This window comes from Rana temporaria, chromosome 6 (assembly GCF_905171775.1).
Source record: "Rana temporaria chromosome 6, aRanTem1.1, whole genome shotgun sequence".
NCBI lineage: Eukaryota > Metazoa > Chordata > Amphibia > Anura > Ranidae > Rana > Rana temporaria.
Genome location: NC_053494.1, coordinates 99,028,994 through 99,056,925, shown reverse-complemented (window position 1 = coordinate 99,056,925; position 27,932 = coordinate 99,028,994). Strand labels below are relative to the sequence as shown.

General features: G+C 48.7%; 2 protein-coding genes across 2 annotated transcripts in view; one reads left to right on the top strand and one right to left on the bottom strand.

The window, feature by feature from the left end:
* The window catches only part of PTCD1 (pentatricopeptide repeat domain 1), a 61,710-nt gene extending 38,906 nt beyond the window's left edge, over window positions 1–22,804 (bottom strand). Inside the window, exons 1-4 of the mRNA XM_040357067.1 lie at window positions 22,710–22,804; window positions 14,026–14,467; window positions 9,038–9,178; window positions 5,735–5,953 (exon numbers count right to left, since the gene is read on the bottom strand). Coding sequence (XP_040213001.1) covers window positions 5,735–5,953; window positions 9,038–9,178; window positions 14,026–14,433 — 768 coding nt within the window. The 5' untranslated portion in view covers window positions 14,434–14,467; window positions 22,710–22,804. The remainder of the gene's footprint in view (window positions 1–5,734; window positions 5,954–9,037; window positions 9,179–14,025; window positions 14,468–22,709) is intronic.
* A 7-nt stretch (window positions 22,805–22,811) lies between these two features.
* Window positions 22,812–27,932, top strand: part of CPSF4 (cleavage and polyadenylation specific factor 4) — a 40,223-nt gene continuing 35,102 nt past the window's right edge. The window contains exon 1 of the mRNA XM_040357068.1: window positions 22,812–23,006. Within this exon, the coding sequence (XP_040213002.1) occupies window positions 22,904–23,006 (103 nt within the window). The 5' untranslated portion in view covers window positions 22,812–22,903. The remainder of the gene's footprint in view (window positions 23,007–27,932) is intronic.

Sequence of the window (27,932 nt, the reverse complement as noted above, 5' to 3'; positions counted from 1 at the left end):
CATGGAGGCTTGATGATGCACTGCCCAGGAAGTACCCACCGCTCTAGTGGAATGTGCTTTAACCTTAAACGGGGGAACCTTTCCCCTCAAGCCATAGGCTTGAGTAATGACCTGCCGAATCCATTTGGAGATAGTGGACTTCGACGCTGCCTGCCCACATCTGGGACCTTCTGGCAGGATAAACAATGTATCAGTTTTCCGGACCTGAGCAGTAGCCTTAAGATAGATCTTAACTGCTCTTAATACGTCTAGCGTATGTAAAGACTTCTCCCTTGCAGAACTAGGCTCTGAGAAAAAAGACGGGAGAACAAGATCCTGATTCAAATGAAATCTTGAAACAACTTTAGGTAGGAAAGCCGGGTGGGGCCGTAGGACCACTCTATCCTTATGGAATATAAGGTACGGTTCCTTACAAGACAAGGCCGCCAACTCCGAAACCCTCCTGGCGGAGGTTATGGCTACCAAAAATATCACCTTCCTGGTCAGAAGGACCAAAGGAATATGAGCCAAGGGCTCAAATGGTTGTTTCTGTAAGACAGAAAGGACCAGATTCAGATCCCATGGACACAAGGGAATCTTGACTGGTGGACTAAGCCGGATCACACCTTGCAAAAAGGTTTTGATCAGGGAATGTGTAGCTAGTGGCCTTTGGAAAAAAATCGATAAGGCCGAGATCTGGCCCTTAATGGTGCTTAGGGCCAACTTCATGTCCGCCCCTAACTGCAGAAACTCCAGAATTCTGCCAATGAGATACCTCCGGGGATGCCAACCCCTGGTCTCGCACCAGGCCACATAAGATTTCCAAACTCGGTAATAGATAAGTCTGGATGCCGGTTTTCTGGCATTAATCAAAGTAGATGCCACCGCATTAGAGAGACCCCTTTTCTTTAAGATATGGGACTCAATAGCCAGACCGTCAAATTGAGAGACTGTAAGGAAGGATGGAATATTGGCCCCTGGGACAATAGGTCTGGCCGAAGCGGCAGGGACCACGGTTGCCCCACGGACATCCTTACAATGTCCGCGAACCAGGCCCTTCTGGGCCACGTTGGAGCCACCAGAATCACTGGTCTTCCTTCCGACTTTACCCTGCGAAGAAGACGGGGTAATAATTGCAGCGGAGGAAACGCATACATTAGGGAGAACTGATCCCATGGGAACACCAGTGCATCCGTGCCGTAAGCAAGTGGATCCCTTGTCCGGGACAGAAAGTTGCCCACCCTTGCATTGAACCTCGATGCAAAGAGATCGACATCTGGTGTTCCCCACCTCTGACAAATGCTCTGGAAGATGTCGGGGTGAAGAGTCCATTCCCCTGGAAGCACCTGTTGGCGGCTTAGGTAGTCTGCTCGCCAATTGTCTATTCCCGGAATGAACACTGCAGATATGCATGGGACATATTTCTCTGCCCAGGTCAGGATTCGATTCACCTCTCTTTGGGCTGCACGACTTCTTGTGCCCCCCTGGTGATTTATGTATGCCACGGCAGTGACATTGTCTGATTGAATCCTGACCGGAAGACCCTTCAACCTGTCTGACCAAGCTGACAGGGCTAGATAGACTGCTCGAATTTCCAGCAGATTTATGGGTAGAGACCTCTCGGAGGTCCCAGTAACCTCATACAGAGGCGAATGGGAGGCTGACGCTTTGCTTTGACTAGTTGAACTAGTTCTCTTAAAGCCTCGAACTTCCTTTGGGGCAGGAAGACCCTTTTTAGCTTTGTGTCTATGAGTAGACCCAAATATTCGAGCCTTTGCACAGGCATTAAGGCTGACTTGTCCAGGTTGAGAACCCAACCCATGGATTCCAGAAATCTTACGGTTCTGTGTACCGCTGAGTTTAGATCGGCCACTGACCGGTCTACTACCAATAGGTCGTCTAGATAGGCTACTATGGATATGCCTTGAGACCTTAGATAGGCTAACAGTGGAGCCAATACTTTCGTGAAAACACGAGGAGCGGTGGCCAGACCAAAAGGTAAGGCCACGAATTGGAAGTGGCGCTGATTTACCGCGAAGCGAAGCAGCTTCTGATGGTCGAGAAAGATAGGAACGTGCAAGTATGCGTCCTTTATATCGATGGACGCTAGTAGTTCCCCTCCTTGCAGGGAGGCCACCACTGACCTGATCGATTCCATCCGGAATGATTGGACCCTTAGGAACTTGTTTAAGGCCTTGAGGTCCAGGATGGGTCTTACATCCCCGTTTGGTTTGGGGACAGTGAAGAGATTGGAATAAAACCCCAAACCTTGTTCTTCCACTGGCAGCTCTCTGATTACCCCTTGGGATAACAGATGATCTAAGGCCAATGCTAAGGACCTTCTTTTGCCGAGGTCCTTTGGGACGTTCGAGGTTAAGAAGCGCGGTGGAGGAAATTCGCTCAACTCCAGCTTGTAGCCCCCGGAGACCGTAGAGAGGACCCACCTGTCTTGGATCCTGTCTAGCCAAGCCTCCGCAAACAGCTGAAGTCTTCCCCCCACCCGGCTGAGTGGGGGAGAACCTTCATAATGCTGACTTAGTTGCTGGCTTGGCCTGTGGCTTACGGTTCCAAGGTTTTTTGGAAGCCTGAGGCTGGCCCTGTGGCTTCCCACCTGCATTGAATCGTCCAGGAGGCCGTCGGAACTGCCTGGTACCGGAAGTACTAGGGATAGGAGAGGAGGATCGCTTAAAGGAGGGGGGACCCCTAAACCTTTTCTTTACTGGCAACAGTGTACTTTTGCCACTGGAAATTTTCTGAATGTAAGCATCCAGATCTTCCCCAAACAAACGCTCTCCATGAAAGGGAAACCCCGCCAGTAATTTTTTACACGGGGCTTCAGCAGACCAGTTCTTCAGCCAGAGTAACCTGCGCATATGAACTAGCGAGAGAGTGAGACGTGAGGACTGCTGAATGGAGTCCTTAATAGCATCTATGGCAAAACATAATGCTCTGGGAAACTCAGCCAAATTCTGGGCCTGTTGTGCCGGCAATTCCTTTAAGACCCCTTTAAACTGGTCCTTTAAGGCCTGGCAAATCCCAATAGCCGCAATTGCAGGCTGGGTTATTCCTCTCGCCGAAGCAAAAGAGGTTTTTAATAAAGTCTCTAATCTCTTGTCTGTCGGATCTTTGAATACCAGAACATTGTCTACTGGACAGGTCAAAGATTTGTTTACGCAGGACACAGCTGCGTCAACCTTGGGGATGCCCCATCTTTTAGTGAATTGTTCCTCCATGGGGTATAAAACCGAAAACTTCTTAGGAGGAAGAAAATATCTATCTGGATGTTCCCAATCCTTGTAGATAAGCCCTTCCAGCAGGGGGTGAACCGGGAAGGAATAATTAGCTTGAGGAGCTTTTAAGGAGCCTAAAGATGAGACTGCACTTGAAGCTGGTTCTGAAAGTGGCAACTTGAAGGCCGAACGGACCATCTCAGTGAGGGACTGGACCAACAATTTTTCGGATTGCGACGCCGAAAAGGGTTCTCCCAAAGTGGAATCCTCAGAGTCCACTACTTCCAGCTGACCTTCTGCCAGATCTCCAGAGGGTAAATCAACCTCTTCTGAGGATGCATGCCCCAAATCGAGGGACTCCTCAGAGGGAGAGGGGGACCTTGTGCGTTTTTCCCTTGAGAGAGAGGATGCAATCAAGGTCGCTAATCTCTGCTCCAGACCCCCCATAGCTGAGGCCAGAGCCTCCTGTGTCACAAAAACTGGAGCAAGTGGGACAAGGGCAGAACAGGCATCTGACAGCCCTGATGGTTCACCCTGGGCCTCCTTCAATTTTTCAGGAGAGGAAGCAGCCGCAGGAGCATGCCCGAGATCCTCTGAGCCAGATGGCGATCCCTTTGCTTTTTTGCTTCTAGTCCCTGAGCCTTTAGCCATGATAAAGCTGAGGTTCTCACAATAGTTGCAACTACTTGCGAACCTATAGACCAGCACTGACGCTGCTATTTGATGGTTGGCAAGGTGCAGAGCCCACTATGCGCCTTAAGCAAATGTCACTGTCCACCACCAGTACTAAATACTGAAGTATGTGCACAAGATCTCTGTGTCCACCGTCAGCCAGAACCAGTTAGGTGGACTGGAGCATATAAGGACTAGGTGTATCACCTGACCTGCTCTGTCCTGTAATCTCAAGTCTCATAGAGAACAGCTGAGATAGACCCCCTGCGCGCACGCGCACGCCGCTGTAAGGCGTGCACCACGAGGCTACGCGCGCACACGTAGCCGCACGCGCGCACATGTCGTCACACGCATCTCACGGAGCACGCCGCGCACATTCGTGCGCATCGGAGCAGCGTACAAAAATTTCATTTGTGCGCGCGCGTGCGCCTAAGACACATCAATGTCGCGCGCGCATGACGCTACGCGCCATGCATGAGGATGGAACCCACAGCTCCATGTGAGAACCAGGTAAGCCAAGTGAAGCCAAACATTTTGGACAACTTTTCTCTGCTTTTAACCTGCACAGGAGGGGTTAACTACCTGACTAGAGATACCCCTCCTCCCCACAACACACAGGACCATATAGGAGAAGCACAGACAGTTAGCTTTAGGCAAACATAATGGCTCAAATAAAGGAAGGTTACTCCTAGGACCAAGTCCTGAAGCACCTTCACTTACCTGATCCAACGCTGCAGGACTCTGCATAACAGACAGTCCAATCTTCACCCATCACGGAGAGCAGCGTCTATAGACCTTCAGGGACCGGGGTCCATGGACAGGAACACCACACCCCTGGACCCATATCGCACCCTGTCAGTAAACTTTTGGTATTAGGAAATTGACCAAAGTACTGAATAACCAGGATCCAGCTCTCAAAGAGAAGCATTACAGGCCAAACCCCGTTCTTCTTAACCGGGGCCCGGGTACCGTCCACTTTGGCTCAGAAGCACTTTGGACGGATCTGGATTTCATGGAGGCTTTTTACATCCAATATGGATCCCTCCAGTGGAGCTCCTTGGAGCACATGTTCACTCGTGACCAACACCTTAGACACTGGCAAAAAACTGAGGCACTCCCGGTATGGGAGGGGTTATATAGGGGAGGGAACTTCTTGCCTTAAGGGCGTGCCAGTGTCCACACCTGAAGGTACTCTCTATAACCCACATAGTAATTACTATGCTTCTCTGTGTCCCGTGATGTACGATAAAGAAATGTTTATTTTTAATTTTTTATATATTTTTTTTTATTTACTTTTTATTAAAGGGCCCAGAGGTTTATTTTTTTTATTTTTATTAAAGGGCCCAGAGGTCCTGGATGGCAACCCACCTTTTTTTGTAATTTATTTTCATAAAAAATAAGAAATTATTAAAGGACCAGAGGTCCCCAGATGGCAACCCCCCTTTTTAAAAGAATAAATATTTTTTTTTATATATTTTTTTTATTTTTATTAAAGGGCCCAGAGGTCCCCAGGGCCCCGGATGGCTGGCTACCCCCCTTTTTCCTGTAAAGGGCCCTCCCCCGCTTCTCAATTTGCGGCAGCAGCCCCCCCCCCCCGCTTCTCTTCTCAATTTCAGGCGCCCCCCCCCCCCCCGGTTCTCTGCTCCAGGTGACCCATGCCTGAAGCTGTGTAAGGGGCCCCATAATTCCTGATGGCGGCCCTGATTATGAGTAACACTTAGCACAAGAGCTTGCTCTGCTAGAATAGTCACAAAAGAAGGGCAGGAAGAAAGAGTAACTACTGACCACGCTTGGTAGGTGTGGTGGATAAGGTCTACAAATTGTTATTTATTGAATCATGACCACTGACTTACCTGAAAAATTTCCAAGCCGCTTTGCAATCCAGAGCACACCGAGTAGGATTTCAGTAAACTTCGATATGTAATTGGATTAATCTGAATATTTTTATCCAAAAGTTCCTTTCGCAGTTTAACCGCATACTGTAGACCTGAGTCCTTCCATGGTGATTCAGCACATGCATTAAAAAGAGCCGTATAGGTGGCATCAGTGGGAGTCAAACCTCTCTTCTTCATCTACCAGTTTAAAAAAATATATGAATTTTTAATAAAAGTCTATACACATACAGGCATTTACATAAGAGAGTACAAATCTCACAACAAAAAAATATCTTAATAAAAGTCTGTACTAATAGCTAGAAAATATGAAGTCCTAGTCTCACTTGATGCAGCAAAAATGATATCCCCTGTTGTGTTTGGCAGCCAGACCCCAGTGAATGGGACTGCTCTGCAACCGCATGAATTGTAGCACAGAGGTGGGCGCTTTTCAGGTTTAAAACATGCAGTGAGGAGGCGACATATTTCCCCCCACCCTAGCTGTCTGTCAACCACCTGTTGAAAATCAGTCCACCATAGATCACTTCTCAGAGGGGCAGCCCCATGTGTAAACAACCCTAATGATAGGTTGAGGAGGGGACACACAATATATGTCTGCAATAGAGTCATAAAACTATGTACATACAAATAATTTCATTCAGTCACAAAGGAGAAGAATAAAAATGGGTGAATAAATCTGCATTCTTTGATTCTTACTCTGTTATTAAATTGTCCGGTTTCACACAGCTGCACTGCGGTAGCGAGTCTCAATGCAATGCACTGCTGTTCATTCTGAATGACAAACCAAAGCACCATGAGCTGCATTTCTACCTTTCTAAGTGTATTAGGAAGCCAGCTCAATAAACTGGTCTACCTTAAGGCTGCATTCACATTGTAACGCCGTGTACGCGGCGTATTTTGCCACGATTAGTTTACTTTTTTTTTTTACAAAGAATTAACATTGATGTTTATGCCCGAACGCCAATGCCGCCTGAAAAAAAGGGTTCGGGACTTGTTTTCAGGCGACAGGCGTACGGCGTTTCGGCGTTCGGCGTGAGATGTGAACCATCTCATAGACATCAATTCAAATTCGCCCCTCCAGCGTATCGAGCGTCGCGCTTCAGGCGTTTTGTCGCCTAGGTGTGAATGCAGCCTAACACAACATGTTATTGCACTGCATAGTTTATATTGACCCTAAAGTCAGGATCAGGGGAAAGATGAATGCAGCAATGTACAGAGACATCCTTGATGAAAACCTGCTCCAGAGCGCTCTGAACCTCAGACTGGGGCAAAGGTTCATCTTCCAACAGTACAACCACCCTAAGCACACAGCCAAGATAACACAGGAGTGGCTAAGGGACAACTCTGTGAATGTCCTTGAGTGGTCCAGCCAGAGTCCAGACTTGAACCCGATTGAACATCTCTGGAGACATCTGATAATGGCTGCACCGACGCTCCCCATCCAACCTGATGGAGCTCAAGAGGTCCTGCAAACAAGAATCAGGGAAACTGCCCAAAAATAGGTATGCGAAGCTTGTAAGCATCACACTTAAAGCGTAAGTCCCCCGATTTTTTTTTTTTTTTTAAGTCAGAAGCTACAGCTGCTTTTAAAATGACACTTACCTGTCCAGCGCACCCACAATGTCAACACCCGAAGCCAATCTATCGCTCAGCTCTCGGGTGCTGCTGCCGCCACCTTCGGTAAGGGAATCAGGAAGTGAAGTCTTGTGGCTTCACCTCCTGGTTCCCTACTGTGCATGTGCGAGTCGCGCTGCACGATCCGAATGGTCCCTGCTGTCTTCTGGGACCTGTGTGTCTCCCAGAAGACTGTGGAGGGGGGGATTGGGGAGTGGGGTAGATACCCGCAGATAATGTGGCCATCTATGCCCGGAAGTGGTCCCCTCTCCCCCCTGAAAGGGTTCCGAAAAGCGGAAGTTCCATTTTTGGGTGGAACTCCGCTTTAAAAAACTTGAGGCTGTCATTGGTGCCAAAGGTGCTTTAAAAGTATTGCGCAAAGACTGTGAATGCTTATGTAATTTTTTTTTTTATAAATTTGCAAAGATTTCAAAACAAACTTCTTTCACATTGTCATTATAGGGCACTGTTTGTAGAATTTTGAGGAAAATAAATAAACTTGGAATAAGGCTGTAACATAACCGCTGTGAATACTTTCTGGATGCACTGTATGTCGGACTGTCAAACGTGCATGCTGCAAAACCAGCATCCAACCGACTCCGATCGGTGTTCGTGCGGGGGGGGGGGGGCATCCCCCTGTTAGAACACAACACCTCAGTGGGGGAGATCGCTGAACTAACCTTGCATGGTTAGTACAGCGGTTCCAGCCAGAGCTAACAGTTTATTTTCATTCAACCCGTGGGGTTGAACGAAAGAAAACTTTTAGGGCCAGATCCATGTAGCGTGTCGTAATTTTAGGCAGGCGTAGCGTATCGTAGTTACGCTACACCGCCGCTACTTTGAGAGGCAAGTGCTGTATTCACAAAGCACTTGCCTCTAAAGTTACGGCGGCGTATCGTAAATCTCCCGGCGTAAGGGCCCGGAATTCAAATGATGAACAGGGGGGCGTGTTTTATGTAAAATAAGCTTGACCCCACGTAAATTACGCTTTTTTCGTACGGCGCATGCTCAGTATCACGTCAAATTTTCAAATTAAATTACGCCCGCTCAATGCCTAGACGACGTGAACGTAATTTACGCAAAGCCCTATTCGCGAACGTTTTACGCAAACGACGTACACAACGGAAAATTCTACGCTGGCCCGACGTCCATACTTAACATTGCGTACGCCTCATAGAGCAGGGGTAACGTTACTCCGAAAAAAGCCTTACGTAAACGACGTAAAAAAATGCGCCGGGCGGACGTACGTTTGTGGATTGGCGTATCTAGCTAATTTGCATACTCAACGCGGAAATCAAAGGAAAGCACCACCTAGCGGCCAGTGTAAATATGCACCTTAGATCCGACGGCGTACTAAGACGTACGTCAGTCGGATCTAGCCCAGCTTCAGGCGTATCTTGTTTAGTGGATACAAAACAAAGATACGCCGGAGCAAGCTAGAAGTTACGCGGCGTATCAATAGATACGCCAGCATAACTGCTTTGTGGATCTGGGCCATAGTGTGTACCAGGCTTTACACTCCTATGGTCAAATATAAACAGATTATTTTTTTCCTTTTGGATAGTGCACAAAACAGATAACTTACGTAAAATATATTTCTGTGTACACAACACAAAATATAGCAGTGTTTAGTTACCAAATAATACGTACATTTGAATACAACTGAAATGCTTTTTTAACATATCCAACTCTCCCACATCCTCCAATCAGTATAGTGTAGTTATATTCTTCAGGTTGTAACCGCTCCTCTTGTAACATCTGTACTTCAAAGAGCTCCAGGGCTTCTGCCAACTGAAGAGAAAAAACAAAACAAAAACATACACTTTACCCAATATAACAAAGTTACAATCTAGGATTGAAAATTATAAACAAAGGCCTCATGCACACAGGACATTTTTTAAACTCTCCTAGAAGCCTTTCCTCCTGGCAGCAGTGTTTTGGCAGACAAAAAGTCTTAGGCTGCATTCACACCTAAGCGACAGCCGCGTACGCGTGTAGCGGCAGATTTGCCGCGATTACAAATGTTTCTTTTTTTTTTTTTTTTTTTCTAAAGTATTCCCATTGCTGTCTATGGGAAAACGCGCGTGTCGCTTGAAAAAAAGGGTCCGGGACTTTTTTTCAGGCGACAGGCGTTGCGCGTCTATGAGATGTGAACCATCTCCATAGACGGCAATGGGAATTCTCACCTCTAGCGACAGAAGCGTCCCGCGTCGGGCGTTTTGTCGCTTAGGTGTGAATGGGGTCTTAGGCCCCATGCACACGAGAAGCAATTACAAACACGTCTAAACTCACGCTTTCAAAGGCAAAAACCGGCGTTTAAAACGCCAGTTTTTGCCGCGAATTTCGCGTCGGTTTACCGCGTATTACCGCGTTTGCGGCTGAAAAAAAAAAAAGCTTCTGAACCCAAAATTTTGCGTCTCAAAAAACGGACATAAACCCAACTGCTTTAAAACGCCAAAAAACGTGATTGTGTGCATGGACACATGCGGTTAAACACGGCAAAACTGAAGTTTTTAAATATGGGCTACTCTGTCAAAATAAATCATTCAGGAGAGGTTTTAACTGCTTGCCGACCATCCGCCGCAGTTATATGGCGGAAGGTCGGCTCTGCTGGGCGAGATCACGTAGCTATACGTGATCATAGCGCGGGTGCCCGGCAGGCGCGATCGCTGCCGGACACCCCCGCGATCGCTCCTTACAGAGCGGGGACCGGGAGCTGTGTGTGTAAACACACAGCTCCCGGTCCTGTCAGGGGATAAATGCCTGACCGTCATACAATGTATGAACAGCGATCAGTCATTTCCCCCAGTCAGTCCCACCCACCCTTCAGTTAGAACACACCCAGGGAACATACTTAACCCCTTTCCTCGCCCCCTAGTGTTAACCCCTTCCCTGCCAGTGGCATTTTTATAGTAATCAATGCATTTTTATAGCACTGATCGCTATAAAAATGCCAATGGTCTCAAAAATGTGTCAAAAGTGTCCGCCATAACATTGCAGTACCGAAAAAAAAATCGGTGATCGCCGCCATTACTAGTAAAAAAAAAATATTAATAAAAATGCCATAAAACTATCCCCTATTTTGTAAACGCTATAACTTTTGCGCAAACCAATCAATAAACGCTTATTGCAATTTTTTTTAATGAAAAATATGTAGGTGAATACATATCGGCCTAAACTGAGGAAAAAAAATTGTATTTTTTATATATTTTTGGGGGATATTTATTATAGCAAAAAGTAAAAAATATAAAAAAAAAAAAAAATCAAAATTGTCGCTCTATTTTTGTTTATAGCGCAAAAACTAAAAACCGCAGAGGTGATCAAATACCACCAAAAGAAAGCTCTATTTGTGGGGGAAGAAAAAAATATGCCAATTTTGTTTGGGAGCCACGTCGCACGACCACGCAATTGTCAGTTAAATTGACGCAGTGCCGAATCGCAAAAAGTGACCTGGTCTTTGACCAGCAATATGGTCCGGGGTTAAGTGGTTAAAACGTACCATGTACATTATGCCTTGGAACAGTGGTTCTCAACCTGGGGGTCGGGACCCCCTCGGGGGTCAAATGATGATTTGCCAGGGGTCACCGAATCCTGGGCTGTTCCTGAAGTCTGCACCGCTCTCCCAACCTTTTTGCGGCTGCCCATTCAGTTCACGGCATGGCTGGAGGGCAGAGACTAGAGGCCGACTGATGAGGAATGTTAAATGGGAGGGGCTGGAGGAGACCCTATCTCCTGATTTCAGCATAGGTGTCACTGCTGCGAGACACCACAAAGTCGGAGACACAGTGAAACCAGAGACACAGTGAGTAACACTTCCTGTGATTATAGTTGCCATTAAAAGCCCCCACTACAGTTCTCAGATCGGCAGATGACCTTGATCAAGAGCACCCACCAGCACTGCCACTGATCCCAACTCCCCGCCAGCACTGTCAATCATCCCATCCCAAAAATAGAGAATACATAAAAGGGAGAGGAAAAGAGGGGGAGGAACAAAGAAAAAGGGAGAGAAAGAATAGGAGAAAGAACATGAAAGACAGCTAGAGAGATGGATGGGGGGGGGGGGGAATAAGGATTGAGAGAGACAGAAGGAAAAGAAAGGAGAACAAAGAGAAAGGGCGGAACATCCTAAAATGTACCATATGGGGCTTTAATATTGTACCCACGCTACAAAAATAGTTTTACTGTTAGGGGTCCCCACAACTTGGGAAATTTTATCAAGGGGTCACGGCATTAGAAAGGTTGAGAAACACTGCCTTAGAAGATTTATTTTAAAAGCAAAAAAAATTAAAAACGTTCAGAATGGATGTTCAAAGCCATTTGAAACGCCAAATGCTTGTAGCAGCGGGTAACTGAGTTTTTAAGAATTTTCGTTCATAGACGTTTTTAATGGGGAATCATTTGTGACCATTTGATATGACAAAAAAACAGGAGAGAAAGAGGAAGAGAGGGAGAGACTATATATTCCCAGAAAATTATTTCCCATTGAAAAGATTGTAATAGAAAATGTTGAACAACGCCCCTAAACGCGGAATGTAAATTTGCCAAAACTGATTTCTTTCAATGTCGGTTATTTGTCAGGTTTTGAAATGTCCAGTGTACATGAAGCGTAACCCTTAATGCGCTTTAGTATGGGCGTTATTGACACTTTAAGAATTCTACCCAAATGCCCTATGCGTGGTTTGGAAGGGTTTGATGTGCGTTAAAACCACTCCGCAAACGCATATGTTTTTTGAAAAGGGAAGTGACATTACAGGAAACAAACAATTTGAGGTGTGGATTGTCATGGTGAATGTTTCCTGTGCATACTCCATTAGCCGGGAAGGCGGCAGCTTGTATTCCTTTACTAAGCTTTATCTCGTGTTTGGCCTCCTGCAGATGACGCTGATATATAAGCAATTGGGTGAGCAGATGAAGAGAAGGGTATCCAGGTGCTATTGGGTACATCCAATTGTCTCTCAGACACTTTTATGCCCTGTATCATGATTTATGCACCTACCCTCAGAAGTTGATGTCTGCCATCTTCAAGCAGGCCAAACAGGATGTGCACAGAGGGGAGTGACTGCTGGACACTCTATGCTCTCCTCTATCATTATAGGGCATTGTGGGACATTATATTCCTCCAGAAAGATTCTATTTTAAAACTCATTTTAAAGCGCTGCAACCATGTTGCAAACGCTTGTCAGTGCGTTTGGGGAGCGTTACCATAGACTTGAATGGGAGGTGTTGAAAGGCTTCAAACTCCTCCAAGCATCGCTGGAGTGGCAGGGGAGTTGTTTTTCAGGCGCTATTTTTAGCCTTTTAGCGCCTGAAAAAACACCTCAGTGTGAAAGAAGCCTTAAAGGAACACTAAAGGCAAAAATGTTTTTTTTTTTTTTTAAATAACAAACATGTTATACTTACCTCCACTGTGCAGCTCGTTTTGCACAGAGTGTCCCCGAATCCTGTCTTCTGGGGTCCCTCGGCGGCTGTCTCGGCTCCTCCCCGTAAAAGCTTTCCACCTTCATGCGAGCAAGCTCGCATAGTGAAAAGCTTTTGCGGGCGCGCTCCCGTGATACAGTTGGCGGCTATGCCCGCCACTGTATCACTCGGCCCCGCCCCCGGCGCACCATCGGATGTGATTGACAGCAGCATCAGCCAATGGCTGTGCTGCTATCAATCCGTCCAGCCTAGCCAATCAACGGCCAGGCTGGGAACCGAAGAGGATGACGGGGACGCGTGCGGGACTTTCGAGGGGTGAGGCAAGTAAAACGGGGGTTCGGGGGTGGCCGGTAGCGTCGGATGTTTTTTCACCTTAAAGGAGTTGTAAAGGGAAAAAAATTTTGCCTAAAATTTATGTCTGCAAGGTAGACAGACAGAATAGTGTAATGATTCTGTTAAAAACCGAGTAAATACCTATTAAATTCCTTCATCTATATCACCTCCGGCATTCTAGTTTCTGTTCTCTCATTCACTTCCTGGTTTGCGGCGCTCGTTCATGTAAGAACTACATTTCCCAGTATGGATTGCGGCACGCCCAGTAATTCACACCTCCTTGAAGTCTCTAACACGTAGAGAGCGTCCTGCCGCACAGATGTAGTTCCCAGGAGGGGGCGAGCACGTCACTGACCACCGCAATAAACCCTCCCGTCACGGTGGTCAGTAAAATAAGACAAGCAGGAAGTGAACAGAACAGAGAAGAAATAGAGCAACTTCTGAGCAAAAACGAACAATGAGGAAGTGAAAAGAGGAATGTCTGCAGATAAAGGATGCTTATTATGGAAAAAAAAATTCCTTTACAACCCCTTTAATGCATAGGATGCATTAAGGTGAAAAAACATGTACCTTTACAACCCCTTTGCTTTTAGGGGTGTTTACAGGCATCAAGAGTTGGGTGTTAGCAGGAAATAACATTTCTGGGGGTGTTCCATACACCAGTGACACAATGCCTCCAGGTTGCCATATTGCATTCAATTTTATAGAAGGTTACAGTGATGCAGTTTGAAAAGTAATTATCAAGATCATTCAATTACAATATGGTTTGTGTAAAAATTGTATAGGCTCCATTTTTTTTTGCTCCATTTTTTTCACCGCAAAAATGTTACCCTTTCAATATTTTCAAGGTTTTCAGTTAGTAAGTAAAACAGGCAAGTGACAGTTACCTTGCCTTCTTTGATTTTGGACTTGCACTTTAAGAAGTACCAGTATGGGGTATTTGTTTTTCTTGTGTACTTCTTCTGAGTTCTCATTGTCTCTCCTTCGTCTTCTTTATCCTCCTCATACTGCAAGTTCTGAATGTCCGAGGAGGATTTTCTAAAAGACGTTTTTACAGAATACCTTTCTGACAATCTCCCGAAATGTACTTCTTCCTCTTGTTGTTCATTGCCAGCTTTCTTATTATCAGAATAATTTATAGTCCTTAAATGTATCCCCTGTGGACATAATACAAGGCAGTGCTTTAAATGTGTCTGACGGTGAAGAACAGAGATTTGTCTGTATGCAGCCTGGACATGTAAGGGACATCCTGGAGCCAGAGAACGGAGCGCCAATTTAGCCAGTATCTGCATCATGATGATAAACCCTCAATTCTTAACTCCATGTAACCTACAGCATGAAAACAAACATCAGTTAGAGCGCACCACACACTCCCCCATGTCTATATATGAAAACAAACATCAGTTAGAGCGCACCACACACTCCCCCATGTCTATATATGAAAACAAACATCAGTTAGAGCGCACCACACACTCCCCCATGTCTATATATGAAAACAAACATCAGTTAGAGCGCACCACACACTCCCCCATGTCTATATATGAAACAAACATCAGTTAGAGCGCACCACACACTCCCCCATGTCTATATATGAAAACAAACATCAGTTAGAGCGCACCACACACTCCCCCATGTCTATATATGAAAACAAACATCAGTTAGAGCGCACCACACACTCCCCCATGTCTATATATGAAAACAAACATCAGTTAGAGCGCACCACACACTCCCCCATGTCTATATATGAAAACAAACATCAGTTAGAGCGCACCACACACTCCCCCATGTCTATATATGAAAACAAACATCAGTTAGAGCGCACCACACACTCCCCCATGTCTATATATGAAAACAAACATCAGTTAGAGCGCACCACACACTCCCCCATGTCTATATATGAAAACAAACATCAGTTAGAGCGCACCACACACTCCCCCATGTCTATATATGAAAACAAACATCAGTTAGAGCGCACCACACACTCCCCCATGTCCATATATGAAAACAAACATCAGTTAGAGCGCACCACACACTCCCCCATGTCCATATATGAAAACAAACATCAGTTAGAGCGCACCACACACTCCACCATGTCCATATATGAAAATAAACATCAGTTAGAGCGCACCACACACTCCCCCATGTCCATATATGAAAACAAACATCAGTTAGAGCGCACCACACACTCCCCCATGTCTATATATGAAAATAAACATCAGTTAGAGCGCACCACACACTCCCCCATGTCTATATATGAAAATAAACATCAGTTAGAGCGCACCACACACTCCCCCATGTCTATATATGAAAACAAACATCAGTTAGAGCGCACCACACACTCCCCCATGTCTATATATGAAAATAAACATCAGTTAGAGCGCACCACACACTCCACCATGTCCATATATGAAAATAAACATCAGTTAGAGCGCACCACACACTCCCCCATGTCTATATATGAAACAAACATCAGTTAGAGCGCACCACACACTCCCTCATGTCTATATATGAAAACAAACATAAGTTAGAGCGCACCACACACTCCCCCATGTCTATATATGAAAACAAACATCAGTTAGAGCGCACCACACACTCCCCCATGTCTATATATGAAAAAAGAAGATATCGATATCTTCTTTTTTTTGTGGAAATATATTTTCTGTTATTGCTACTAGGGTTGTCCCGATACCACTTTAAGAGTGGGGGGGGGGGGGGGGTTTGGACAGTGTCAGTGTGTTTTTTATTTAATTTAAATTTTTTTACAATTAATTGTATTATTTATTGTAATACTTTTTTTTTTTTTTTATCAGCCCTGTTGGGGGGCTTTAGTGAAATATCAGGGGTCCCCTTTGAGACAGAGAAAGGGTCTAGGGACACAGATTCCCCAGTCCCTTTCTCAGCAGCCTCTGCGCTGAAAATGAATGGAGAGAAGTTGGACTCTGTACATTCGGAAAAGGTAGGAGCCGGGTTTACCTCCGCTCTCCATCCTGACAGATCGAGGGGGTGGGGAAGGAGAATGGAGGGAGACGGCAGCACAGAGGGGGGCAGAGAGGGAGACGGCAGCACGGAGGGGGGCAGAGAGGGAGACGGCAGCACGGAGGGGGGCAGAGAGGGAGACGGCAGCACGGAGGGGGACAGAGAGGGAGACGGCAGCACGGAGGGGGACAGAGAGGGAGACGGCAGCACGGAGGGGGACGGCGACACGGAGGAAGACGGCAGCACGGAGGGGGACAGAGAGGGAGAAGGGCAGCACGGAGGGGGACAGAGAGGGAGAAGGGCAGCACGGAGGGGGACAGAGAGGAAGACGGCAGCACGGAGGGGGACAGAGAGGAAGACGGCAGCACGGAGGGAGACGGCAGCACGGAGGGGGACGGCAGCACGGAGGGAGACGGCGGCACAGAGGGAGACGGCAGCACGGAGGGAGACGGCAGCACGGAGGGAGACGGCAGCACGGAGGGAGACGGCAGCACGGAGGGGGACGGAGAGGGAGACGGCAGCACGAAGGGGGACGGAGAGGGAGACGGCAGCACGGAGGGGGACAGAGAGGGAGACGGCAGCACGGAGGGGGGCAGAGAGGGAGACGGCAGCACGGAGGGGGGCAGAGAGGGAGACGGCAGCACGGAGGGGGACAGAGAGGGAGACGGCAGCACGGAGGGGGACAGAGAGGGAGACGGCAGCACGGAGGGGGACGGCGACACGGAGGAAGACGGCAGCACGGAGGGGGACAGAGAGGGAGAAGGGCAGCACGGAGGGGGACAGAGAGGGAGAAGGGCAGCACGGAGGGGGACAGAGAGGAAGACGGCAGCACGGAGGGGGACAGAGAGGAAGACGGCAGCACGGAGGGAGACGGCAGCACGGAGGGGGACGGCAGCACGGAGGGAGACGGCGGCACGGAGGGAGACGGCAGCACGGAGGGAGACGGCAGCACGGAGGGAGACGGCAGCACGGAGGGAGACGGCAGCACGGAGGGGGACGGAGAGGGAGACGGCAGCACGAAGGGGGACGGAGAGGGAGACGGCAGCACGGAGGGGGACGGAGAGGGAGATGGCAGCACGGAGGGGGACAGAGAGGGAGACGGCAGCACGGAGGGGGACAGAGAGGGAGACGGCAGCACGGAGGGGGACAGAGAGGGAGACGGCAGCACGGAGGGGGACAGAGAGGGAGACGGCAGCACGGAGGGGGACAGAGAGGGAGACGGCAGCACGGAGGGGGACAGAGAGGGAGACGGCAGCACGGAGGGGGACAGAGAGGGAGACGGCAGCACGGAGGGGGACAGAGAGGGAGACGGCAGCACGGAGGGGGACAGAGAGGGAGACGGCAGCACGGAGGGGGACGGCGACACGGAGGGAGACGGCAGCACGGAGGGGGACAGAGAGGGAGAAGGGCAGCACGGAGGGGGACAGAGAGGAAGACGGCAGCACGGAGGGGGACAGAGAGGAAGACGGCAGCACGGAGGGGGACAGAGAGGAAGACGGCAGCACGGAGGGAGACGGCAGCACGGAGGGGGACGGCGGCACGGAGGGGGACGGCGGCACGGAGGGGGACGGCGGCACGGAGGGGGACGGCGGCACGGAGGGGGACGGCGGCACGGAGGGAGACGGCGGCACGGAGGGAGACGGCGGCACGGAGGGAGACGGCGGCACGGAGGGAGACGGCGGCACGGAGGGGGACAGAGAGGGAGACGGCAGCACGGAGGGGGACAGAGAGGGAGACGGCAGCATGGAGGGGGACGGCGACACGGAGGGAGACGGCAGCACGGAGGGGGACGGCGACACGGAGGGAGACGGCAGCACGGAGGGGGACAGAGAGGGAGAAGGGCAGCACGGAGGGGGACAGAGAGGAAGACGGCAGCACGGAGGGGGACGGCGACACGGAGGGAGACGGCAGCACGGAGGGGGGCAGAGAGGGAGAAGGGCAGCACGGAGGGGGACAGAGAGGAAGACGGCAGCACGGAGGGGGACGGCGACACGGAGGGAGACGGCAGCACGGAGGGGGACAGAGAGGGAGAAGGGCAGCACGGAGGGGGACAGAGAGGAAGACGGCAGCGCGGAGGGGGACAGAGAGGAAGACGGCAGCACGGAGGGGGAAGGCAGCACGGAGGGACACGGCAGCACGGAGGGAGACGGCAGCACGGAGGGAGACGGCAGCACGGAGGGAGACGGCAGCACGGAGGGAGACGGCAGCACGGAGGGAGACGGCAGCACGGAGGGGGACGGCAGCACGGAGGGGGACGGCAGCACGGAGGGGGACAGAGAGGGAGACGGCAGCACGGAGGGGGACAGAGAGGGAGACGACAGCACAGAGGGGGGCGGCAACACGGAGGGGGACGGCAGCACGGAGGGGGACAGAGAGGGAGACGACAGCACGGAGGGGGACAGAGAGGGAGACGACAGCACGGAGGGGGGCGGCAACACGGAGGGAGACGGCAGCACGGAGGGGGACAGAGAGGGAGACGGCAGCACAGAGAGGGAGACGGCAGCACGGAGGGGGGCGGCGACACGGAGGGAGACGGCAGCACGGAGGGGGACAGAGAGGGAGACGGCAGCACGGAGGGGGACAGAGAGGAAGACGGCAGCACGGAGGGGGACAGAGAGGAAGACGGCAGCACGGAGGGGGACAGCAGTACGGAGGGGGACAGAGAGGGAGACGGCAGCACGGAGGGAGACGGCAGCACGGAGGGGGACGGCGACGCGGAGGGGGACAGAGAGGGAGACGGCAGCACGGAGGGGGACAGAGAGGGAGACGACAGCACGGAGGGGGACAGAGAGGGAGACGACAGCACGGAGGGGGGCGGCAACACGGAGGGAGACGGCAGCACGGAGGGGGACAGAGAGGGAGACGGCAGCACAGAGGGGGACAGAGAGGGAGACGGCAGCACGAAGGGGGACGGCGACACGGAGGGAGACGGCAGCACGGAGGGGGACAGAGAGGGAGACGGCAGCACGGAGGGGGACAGAGAGGAAGACGGCAGCACGGAGGGGGACAGAGAGGAAGACGGCAGCACGGAGGGGGACAGAGAGGAAGACGGCAGCACGGAGGGGGACAGAAAGGAAGACGGCAGCACGGAGGGGGACAGAGAGGGAGACGGCAGCACGGAGGGGGACAGAGAGGGAGACGGCAGCACGGAGGGGGACAGAGAGGGAGACGGCAGCACGGAGGGGGACGGCGACACGGAGGGAGACGGCAGCACGGAGGGGGACAGAGAGGGAGACGGCAGCACGGAGGGGGACAGAGAGGAAGACGGCAGCACGGAGGGGGACAGAGAGGAAGACGGCAGCACGGAGGGGGACAGAGAGGAAGACGGCAGCACGGAGGGGGACAGAGAGGGAGACGGCAGCACGGAGGGGGACAGAGAGGGAGACGGCAGCACGGAGGGGGACAGAGAGGGAGACGGCAGCATGGAGGGGGACGGCGACACGGAGGGAGACGGCAGCACGGAGGGGGACAGAGAGGGAGAAGGGCAGCACGGAGGGGGACAGAGAGGAAGACGGCAGCACGGAGGGGGACAGAGAGGAAGACGGCAGCACGGAGGGAGACGGCAGCACGGAGGGAGACGGCAGCACGGAGGGAGACGGCAGCACGGAGGGAGACGGCAGCACGGAGGGGGACGACAGCACGGAGGGGGACAGAGAGGGAGACGACAGCACGGAGGGGGGCGGCAACACGGAGGGGGACGGCAGCACGGAGGGGGACGGCAGCACGGAGGGGGACGGCAGCACGGAGGGGGACAGAGAGGGAGACGGCAGCATGGAGGTGGACAGCGACACGGAGGGAGACGGCAGCACGGAGGAGGACTAGTATCGATATCGGGACAACCCTAATTGCTACTATACAGACATTGGTTCTCTGTTTATTATGAAACAAGGGTGTTCAAAGTGTCCAGTGCACAATCCGTGCAAAAGATATTCTTTAAAAGTCCAAAGAAAAAATTAATCAATAATAGTTTTAAAGTGAGAAAGGTGCTCCAATGAATCCATAAAGCATAACTTGAGTGCTTGATGCTGTCTCTGCGGCCGCGAGCGGATGACGTCACCAGCAGCTCTCCACGTCCTCGCGCGTATCGTGACAGCCAAACATCACTTAATCATCCTATGATTAAGTGACGTTTGGCTGTCACGATACGCGTGAGGACGTGGAGAGCTGCTGGTGACGTCATCCGCTCGCGACCGCAGAGCGGAGACACAAGGATACACACGCCGTTATACCCTCAGCTGTTTGTGAGTGTTTAGTTTTGTTTTTACTGAATAAATCCTAAAGATTTTATGCTATGGAGGCTTCCCTTCCTTTATTTGTCATTTGAGAGTCATCATTCTAACCTATATGAGCCGTGGTGTATGGGAGTGGATCAGCAGGCTGCCGTTGGGAGTATTTACACAGAGGCTTTAATACAAGCCCTTCTAAGGTAAGGGGCTGGAACACACTATTCTCCAGACACTGTGGGAAGCCTGAAGGTGATATTTACAAGCACGATTGCACGTTCAGCATCAAGCACTCAAGTTATGCTTTATGGATTCATTGGAGCACCTTTCTCACTTTAAAACTATTATTGATTAATTTTTTCTTTGGACTTTTAAAGAATATCTTTTGCACGGATTGTGCACTGGACACTTTGAACACTGCATTTTACTTTGATTGATTAATTGTTATCTTATTGACCTTTTTTGCACATTATTATTTTGTTCATGCCCACCTGCGCATGCTACGTATTTGTCTATTTTTTATAATTTTTATATTTTACATTTTGTGGACCTTTTGTGCATTATTTCACATATTTTTGCACTATGCGCTTTTAATTGGATGAAGCACCTTTGGATTTTTACATTATTTATCTGCATTTTATTTATATATTATGATTATCATTCGTAGTGATTCTACATCTACATTGTGCTGAGGTTGGCACAGTTGTTTTTTACCTTATTAGGAACCTATTATTTACCACTCTCATGACTTACCACATTAATTCTTAATGTTGGGTGTCATTCCCTGGATGTACTTTTGAGTGGAACACATTTAGACCCACAGCAGGTGGAGGATTGACCTATTAGCCATTTGGATTTACATCTTTGTTGTGTGGTATATTATTTATTAACAGGATATTGTTTTTATTTGGGCAAGCGCCACTACACCCACCCTTGTTTCATTTACTGTCAGTGCGTGAGCACTATTAGTCGTGGCTGCTGCTCATTAGCTGTAATTTCATTTATTTTAGACTAGTTTGCCGTGGGTAGGTTGATTTGCGCATTAGTTCCCCCCCTTTTTACAGACTCTCTGTTTATTATACTTTCTATTTATAAAAGCATTCCGATTAGCCAGTCAAACAGTTAAGGATTTAAAGCAGAGTTGCACTCAAAAGTGGAAATTTTGCTTATCCATCGCCTCCCCCCTCCAGTGCCACATTTGGCACCTTTTGGGGGGGAACCGATACCTGTTTTTTTTTTTTTTACAAGTACCGTTCCCCACTTCTGGGAGACGGGGTTTTGGAAGTTGGGCCCCCTGCTCCTTCCTCCCATGCCGGACCATTTAGAAAGCGCAGGGGGGAGCTGGTTGTGAAGCCAAAAGGGTTACCTAACCAGGAATGGTGGCGGCTGAAGATCGGCTGGGGTGCCGACATCAAGGGCTCCTTGGACAGGTAAGTGTCTGTATATGAAAAGTCAGCAGCTGCAGTATCTGTAGCTGCTGACGTTTAATTATTTTTTTTTTTGGGGGGGGGGCTGGAACACCGGCTTTAAAGTGTACAGCTGTGGCCAAACATTTGAGCACAGTAGCCTGGCTGGACGCCTGTTGTTCTTCCCCCATTGCCGCTCTTCTAGCTGCTCTGACACACTGACAGCCAGGACTTCATCTGTGTCACAGCAGAAGCAGCAAGTAAAACAAGACTTGGGGACAATGTGAAGAGCAATGGGGGGGAGGGGGGGGTACTAGTCAGATTGGGAAGTTTGTTTTGAGATTTTGTTTTGAGATTTCCCATTGCCAAGGACTTGTTGGGAAAAACGTGAACAACACTGCTAGTAGGCACGGCGGATCGGGGGGGGGGGGTGTAATTCTAATTTTTTTATTTTAATTCTGCACTGATTGTCTTTGAAATTCCCTTTGCCCCCTATTAAATCCAATCTGGGGACAAAACCGGGGACAGACTTGGTCCGGGGGCAGTGTCCTCAATCAGGGGACTGTCCCCTGAAACTGGGGATGTCTGGTCACCCTAATCTACAAGGTCTTCCTGCTGCTCCACTCAGTACACTGTGCTGTAATGTACATGCTTCCGTCTCCACACTGTACTGTATGTTGCACATTCTACTTTGTACACTGTGCTGTATAATACATGTTCTGTTCAGTACATTGTATTATACATTGCATGCTTCAATCTACATATTGTGCTGTACATTAAACGATTTGCTCTGTACACTGTGCTGTACATTACACACTCTGCTTTCTACACTGTGCTGTACCTTGAACACTCCATTCTGTACCCTGTGCTGTACATTACACACTCCGCAGTGTACCCTGTGTTTAGTATACTGTGACACATTAAAGCACACACTGTCCTGTATCCCCGGAGCACAACCCTCCGTACCTGTTCCTCACACATGGATATCAGTGATCCCCGGGCGTCCTCTGACACTCCATATTACCCGGCATGCTCCTCTCCGCTGTGTGGCCGGCACTTCCTCCTTCCCAGCGTGCCTCGCGGCCCCTCGCTCAGCCTCCTTCCGGCAGTGGTTCTGATGGTCGGATTGTGTGTGTGGTTGGAGCGACTCTCCGGGAAAGATGCAGGAACTCATCGCCTGTGTGGATCATATCCGCTTCGACCTGGAGCTGGCTGTGGAGCAACAACTGGGGGCCCAGCCGCTCCCCTTCCCCGGCATGGACAGTGAGTGCCTGTAGTGTGTGTGTCTGATGATCGGAGGGGCTCCCCCCATCATCTCTACCTATTAGATCCGTGTATTGTCTGTGCAGCTCTATGGAAATCTCTGAAAACTTTGTAATAAAGGAAGAAACACTGGCCTTGTCTTTGGTTCATGTGCCCTCCTATGTCTTGGGTACATTCTGTTAGTGTGTCATTCTAAAGGCCACTTTTGTTATTTTTGAATAATGTGAGGGAGGTTTTTTTCCCCCCCACCAGTGTATGTCTCAGTAGGGGGGATTTCCATTCACTTCCTGTCCTGGAGACACAACAGGAAATGAGAAATCTCCCCACGCCACATTCCCACTAGCGGGGTGTTCAGGGGGTGGTGATCTCTGTCTTTCAATCCCAAGGAGGATTTTATTTTGTAGTATCATGATCCACGTGCCCTTGGGTTGGCACCCTGCTGTGTCCATGAATACAATGAGTCCAGCATACTCCATGCAGCAATGAGACCTGATCATAGAAGGGTGTCCTGGTGAAATGGCAAATGACGCTGCTAAAAGTTGCATCCAGTCAGAAATATCACCAGCACCCCATGTTCAGATGAACAGAGGGGCTTCTAAATGCACTGCCCTCTGCTGGTGACATTAAACCATACTGAGGGCTTTCTTTACAGTACGTTTCTTTATTTTTTTTTATTAGCGAAGAACTAAAAGCAAAACTTAAGTAGGGTTATAACCTCTGCAGTGTCTGTTTTTGTCCCAATGGGGAGATTTCCCATCACTTCCTGTCCCATAGACCCCCCCCCAGGTCACCAGAACTAATGTCCCCATTGGAAGATTTCCCCTCTATTACTTTTCTGGGGGCAACCCAAAATTTTCCTTTTACTTTTCACTTTCAATGATGGTAAACAGGACAGATGGAGAGGGTGAATCTCCCCAAGGGCCCTTTCCCACGTGAGGATCCGCTTGCTCCATTGATCCCCGCTGAGCCAGGGCAGTGCAGGGTGCAGGGACCGCCCTGTCAGATCTTTACTCTCCCCTATGGGGGGGATCGGATGAACACAGACTTTCTGTCCATGTTCACTTGATCCGCTCTGCAGAAGGATGGGGAAAAAATAGGGTTTTCCTCCATCTGCAGAATCGGAGCATAGCGGGGACCAATGAGATTGGGGGTGTCAGCGGATGTTCATCCACTGACACCCGCTATCCCATAGGGACACATGTATGTCCCTTTTTCATCTGTAAACGGATGGATGAAAAAACGGACATACGGTCCGCAGGTGTGGAAACAAACTGACAGGTGTTCCAATTCCTCTCCACACTATTCAAATCGAGAAAAAAAAGTTTTCCCTTTTAGTTATATAGCTTAGGTAATATGCACACAGACAAGGGATGTATGAATAACATTACAAAGATTCCGTTGTCTGTCCTTTCCAGGGATATAAATAATGATGCACTGAAATTTCAGCAGCTAAAATAGATCAATGATGTGATTCCCCACCCCAGGATTTTACAGTACTTATGGTGTGTTTTTCATAGGTCATGTGACACAAAAACCGCATTAAAAATGTAAAGTGGGTGCGTTATTGATGTGTTCTTGCCGCAATTTCAATGCATTTCAACTGGGAGGTGCATTTTTTGGTGTTGCTTTTTTAACTGACCAAGCTAAATTTTTAACACCACAATGGAAGTGCAATGGACCAGCGTGAAGGCATGCATGGAATTTAAAGGGATGTATTTTTTTTGAGCTAAAGGTGCCAATAATGGCTGACAATAAATTCATATACATCTTATATACATCTAATATAATTATTAATTTAAGCCATTAAAGGAGAAGTCCAGCCTGAGCTTTTTAGGCTGGGCTTCTCCTAAGGGTCACAGTAATGCATCTCGTTTTGCACTCCTGTGACTCGTTTTCAGCGGAGAGTGGTCTGAAGTCCGCTGACGTCAAGGCAGATCGTCATCCCGACTCTCAAAGTCTGCATCCGCCAGCTGCCTGGATTGATGGCATTCTCAGCAAGCCAATGAGATGGCATCTCCTGTCCTTCCACAGCTCAGCGCTCCAATGAGGAGCAGAGAGGAGAGCTGCTGACTGAAAGCATCGCTCCTCTGGGGGATCTGTGAGAACCGAGCCATCGGCGATGTTTGGTAGCTCAATGCAGAGATTCCCAGGGGACATATGTAGCATCGTTCTGATGCTGCATCCACCTAGGTAAGTATAAATACCCCCCCCCCCCAAAAAAAAAACATGCTTCTCTTTTAATTTAAAAGTTAAATATAATACCATTTTTTTTTTTTTTTTACACTGTCCTTTTTATCACTTTTTGATAACTGTAATTCCTATTAAGAGTAATGTAAACATCTCTTGTAAAATAAATAAGCAGGACATTGCTTCTTTAATGTGAGATCCGGGGTCAAAAAGACCTCACATCTCACATTTACACTTAAAAGCAAAAAAGCCGGAGGGCGGAAGAGACGTTTGAAGTTGCTCCGGTCCTCCAAGGGCATAGAGTCAAATGGGGCCATCTTGCCCTCACTGGACTTCCTGTCTATGCCTCCAGCACATTGGATTGTTTTCGCCGTCCATAAAAGTGATCCTGTGGCGAATACGCTGCTGGGACCACTTTTATCTGAAAGAGGATCATCCACTTTGTAAAAATATACAGAGGTTATGGCAGCTATGTATAACCTCAGTCATGTTGTGTTTGTAAAATGTATACATACAGTGGGCGGTCCAGAAGTGACTATGAACATGGTTGTACACATGCTGTGGCGGCGATGCTTTGCTCAGTGGGGAAAAATGATACTGCCTGTACTACCTGCTGAATGAAATCTATTCAAATAAATGGGGCTGCACTGCAACCTTGTGCAATGCATGTGGTTGTGGTGCAGCATTTACACACTTATAACAGGTAGCAAGGATCACCTCCTTACTACCTGTTAAAGGGGTTGTAAAGGTTCGTTTTTTATTTTCTAAATAGGTTACTTTAAGCTAGTGCATTGTTGGTTCACTTACCCTTTCCTTCAATTTCCCTTCTAAATGGTTTTTTTTTCTTTGTCTGAATTTCTCACTTCCTGTTCCTCCTCAGTAAGGTGTTCAGTAAGCTGTTCTAAATGACTTTCCACCGCTCAGATGATGGAGGAAAGCTTACTGAGGAGAAACAGGAAGTGAGAAACAAAGAAAAAAAAAACATTTAGAAGGTAAATGGAAGTAAAAGGTAAGTGAAAAATGCACTAGCTTAAAGGAACCTATTTAGAAAATAAAAGATAAACCTTTACAACCCCTTTAAACACCTTTGAAATGCGATCCATCGCGCATCATTAGACATGTGGCGAGGTCTGCAACGTGGCCTTATGGCTCATTCACTTGTGTGACTTTACTGCTGCCACTGCCACACATCCATGTTGGATGGCTTTTCAGGGGGCGTATTTGGCAGGCAGTGGGGAGGTGATATGTCACCTCCTCACTGCCAGCTTTACCCCTGAGAGTGCCAACCCACTGCACTACAACAGCCTGCATTGCACAAAGTTGCAGGGCAGTTGTGCAAAGGCCCCATTCACTTGAATGGGTCATACTTGGCCGGTACCGCCCACTCATTACAATATGTCATTTAATTTTTAACATGCAGCAAAGCATTGCAGCTTCAGCAATGAGCAACTGCATTTGCTGTGTTTGGGGGGCAGTAAAGCAGCTCAAATATCTGGTTTTACCACTTCAGTCACCTGTGTGAATGAGCTCTGGGACACGTGTCACCTGGCAAATGTCCCCATTGGTATGACTTCCCTTTTCCCAACACCCCTGCATGGCAGTGCACCACAATGCATGGTAACACTACCAAATGGCAGCCTAATGTTTTTTATTTTTATTGTTTTTTTTTTTACTAGTGGTGGGTTAGACCAGCGTTTCTCAACTCCAGTCCTCAAGGAGCCCCAACAGGTCATGTTTTCAGGATTTCCATTATTTTGCACAGGTGATTTGATCAATTTCACTGCCTTAGTAATTGCCACAGCCGTTTCATCTGAGGGAAATCCTAAAAACATGACTGGGGCGGCCTGGAGTTGAGAAACACTGGGTAAGGCTGGGTTCACACTACTACACTACTTTCATCCTACTTTGCTCTGCTACATTGGTCCTACATTTATCCTACATTGGTCCTACATCCATCCTACTTTCATGAACAGGATACTACTTTGGTCCGACTTCAATGATATTCAATGGGCCTGAAGTAGGATCAATGTAGGACCAAAAGTAGTACAGGGAGCATTTTTAAAGTCGGACCGACTTGTGTAGGACGCTACAAGACGCTCTCATAGGGAAACATTGAACACAGAGCAAAGTAGGATGAAAGTAGTGTGAACCCAGCCTTAGACAGCCTATTTAAATGACTGGGCTGCCTGAACATGACATATTGGATGTTAAATCAGAAAGTTTACCTTGTATATAGAAAATATATAAACTGAAGCTATGAATAGCAAACTGTTCTTGCAAGTCTATTCTGCTGTAGGGCATCCTTTGACCCTGGAAGTCTAGGGCAATCTATGTACATGAAGGTGATTGCCTCTTCACAATTTCTTTCCTGCATGTTGTTTTTCTTTCATTTACTCTTGCCAGTTTAAAAGTCAAGACACTTGGGCTCGGTTCATACTAGCACTGAAAATTGTGCTTTTGAGTCGGCAACTTTGGAGTCCGACTTTTGATACGACTTTGAAGTGACTTTAAGACTTTTACACTCTGGCATTGAAGTTGTGTCAAAGTTGGATCAAAGTAGTGCAGGAACCTTTTCTGAAGTCACAGTGACTTGAGTAGTGTTAATTGGTACTGCTCTTAGTGAAACATGGCATTTAACATGTCCTGCAAACTTTAGGGCTCACAAATCGGATCCCAAGTCGCGCTAGTGTGTACCAAGCCATGGGGTCTAGTTTCAAAACGTTTCTCAAGCATTCACTT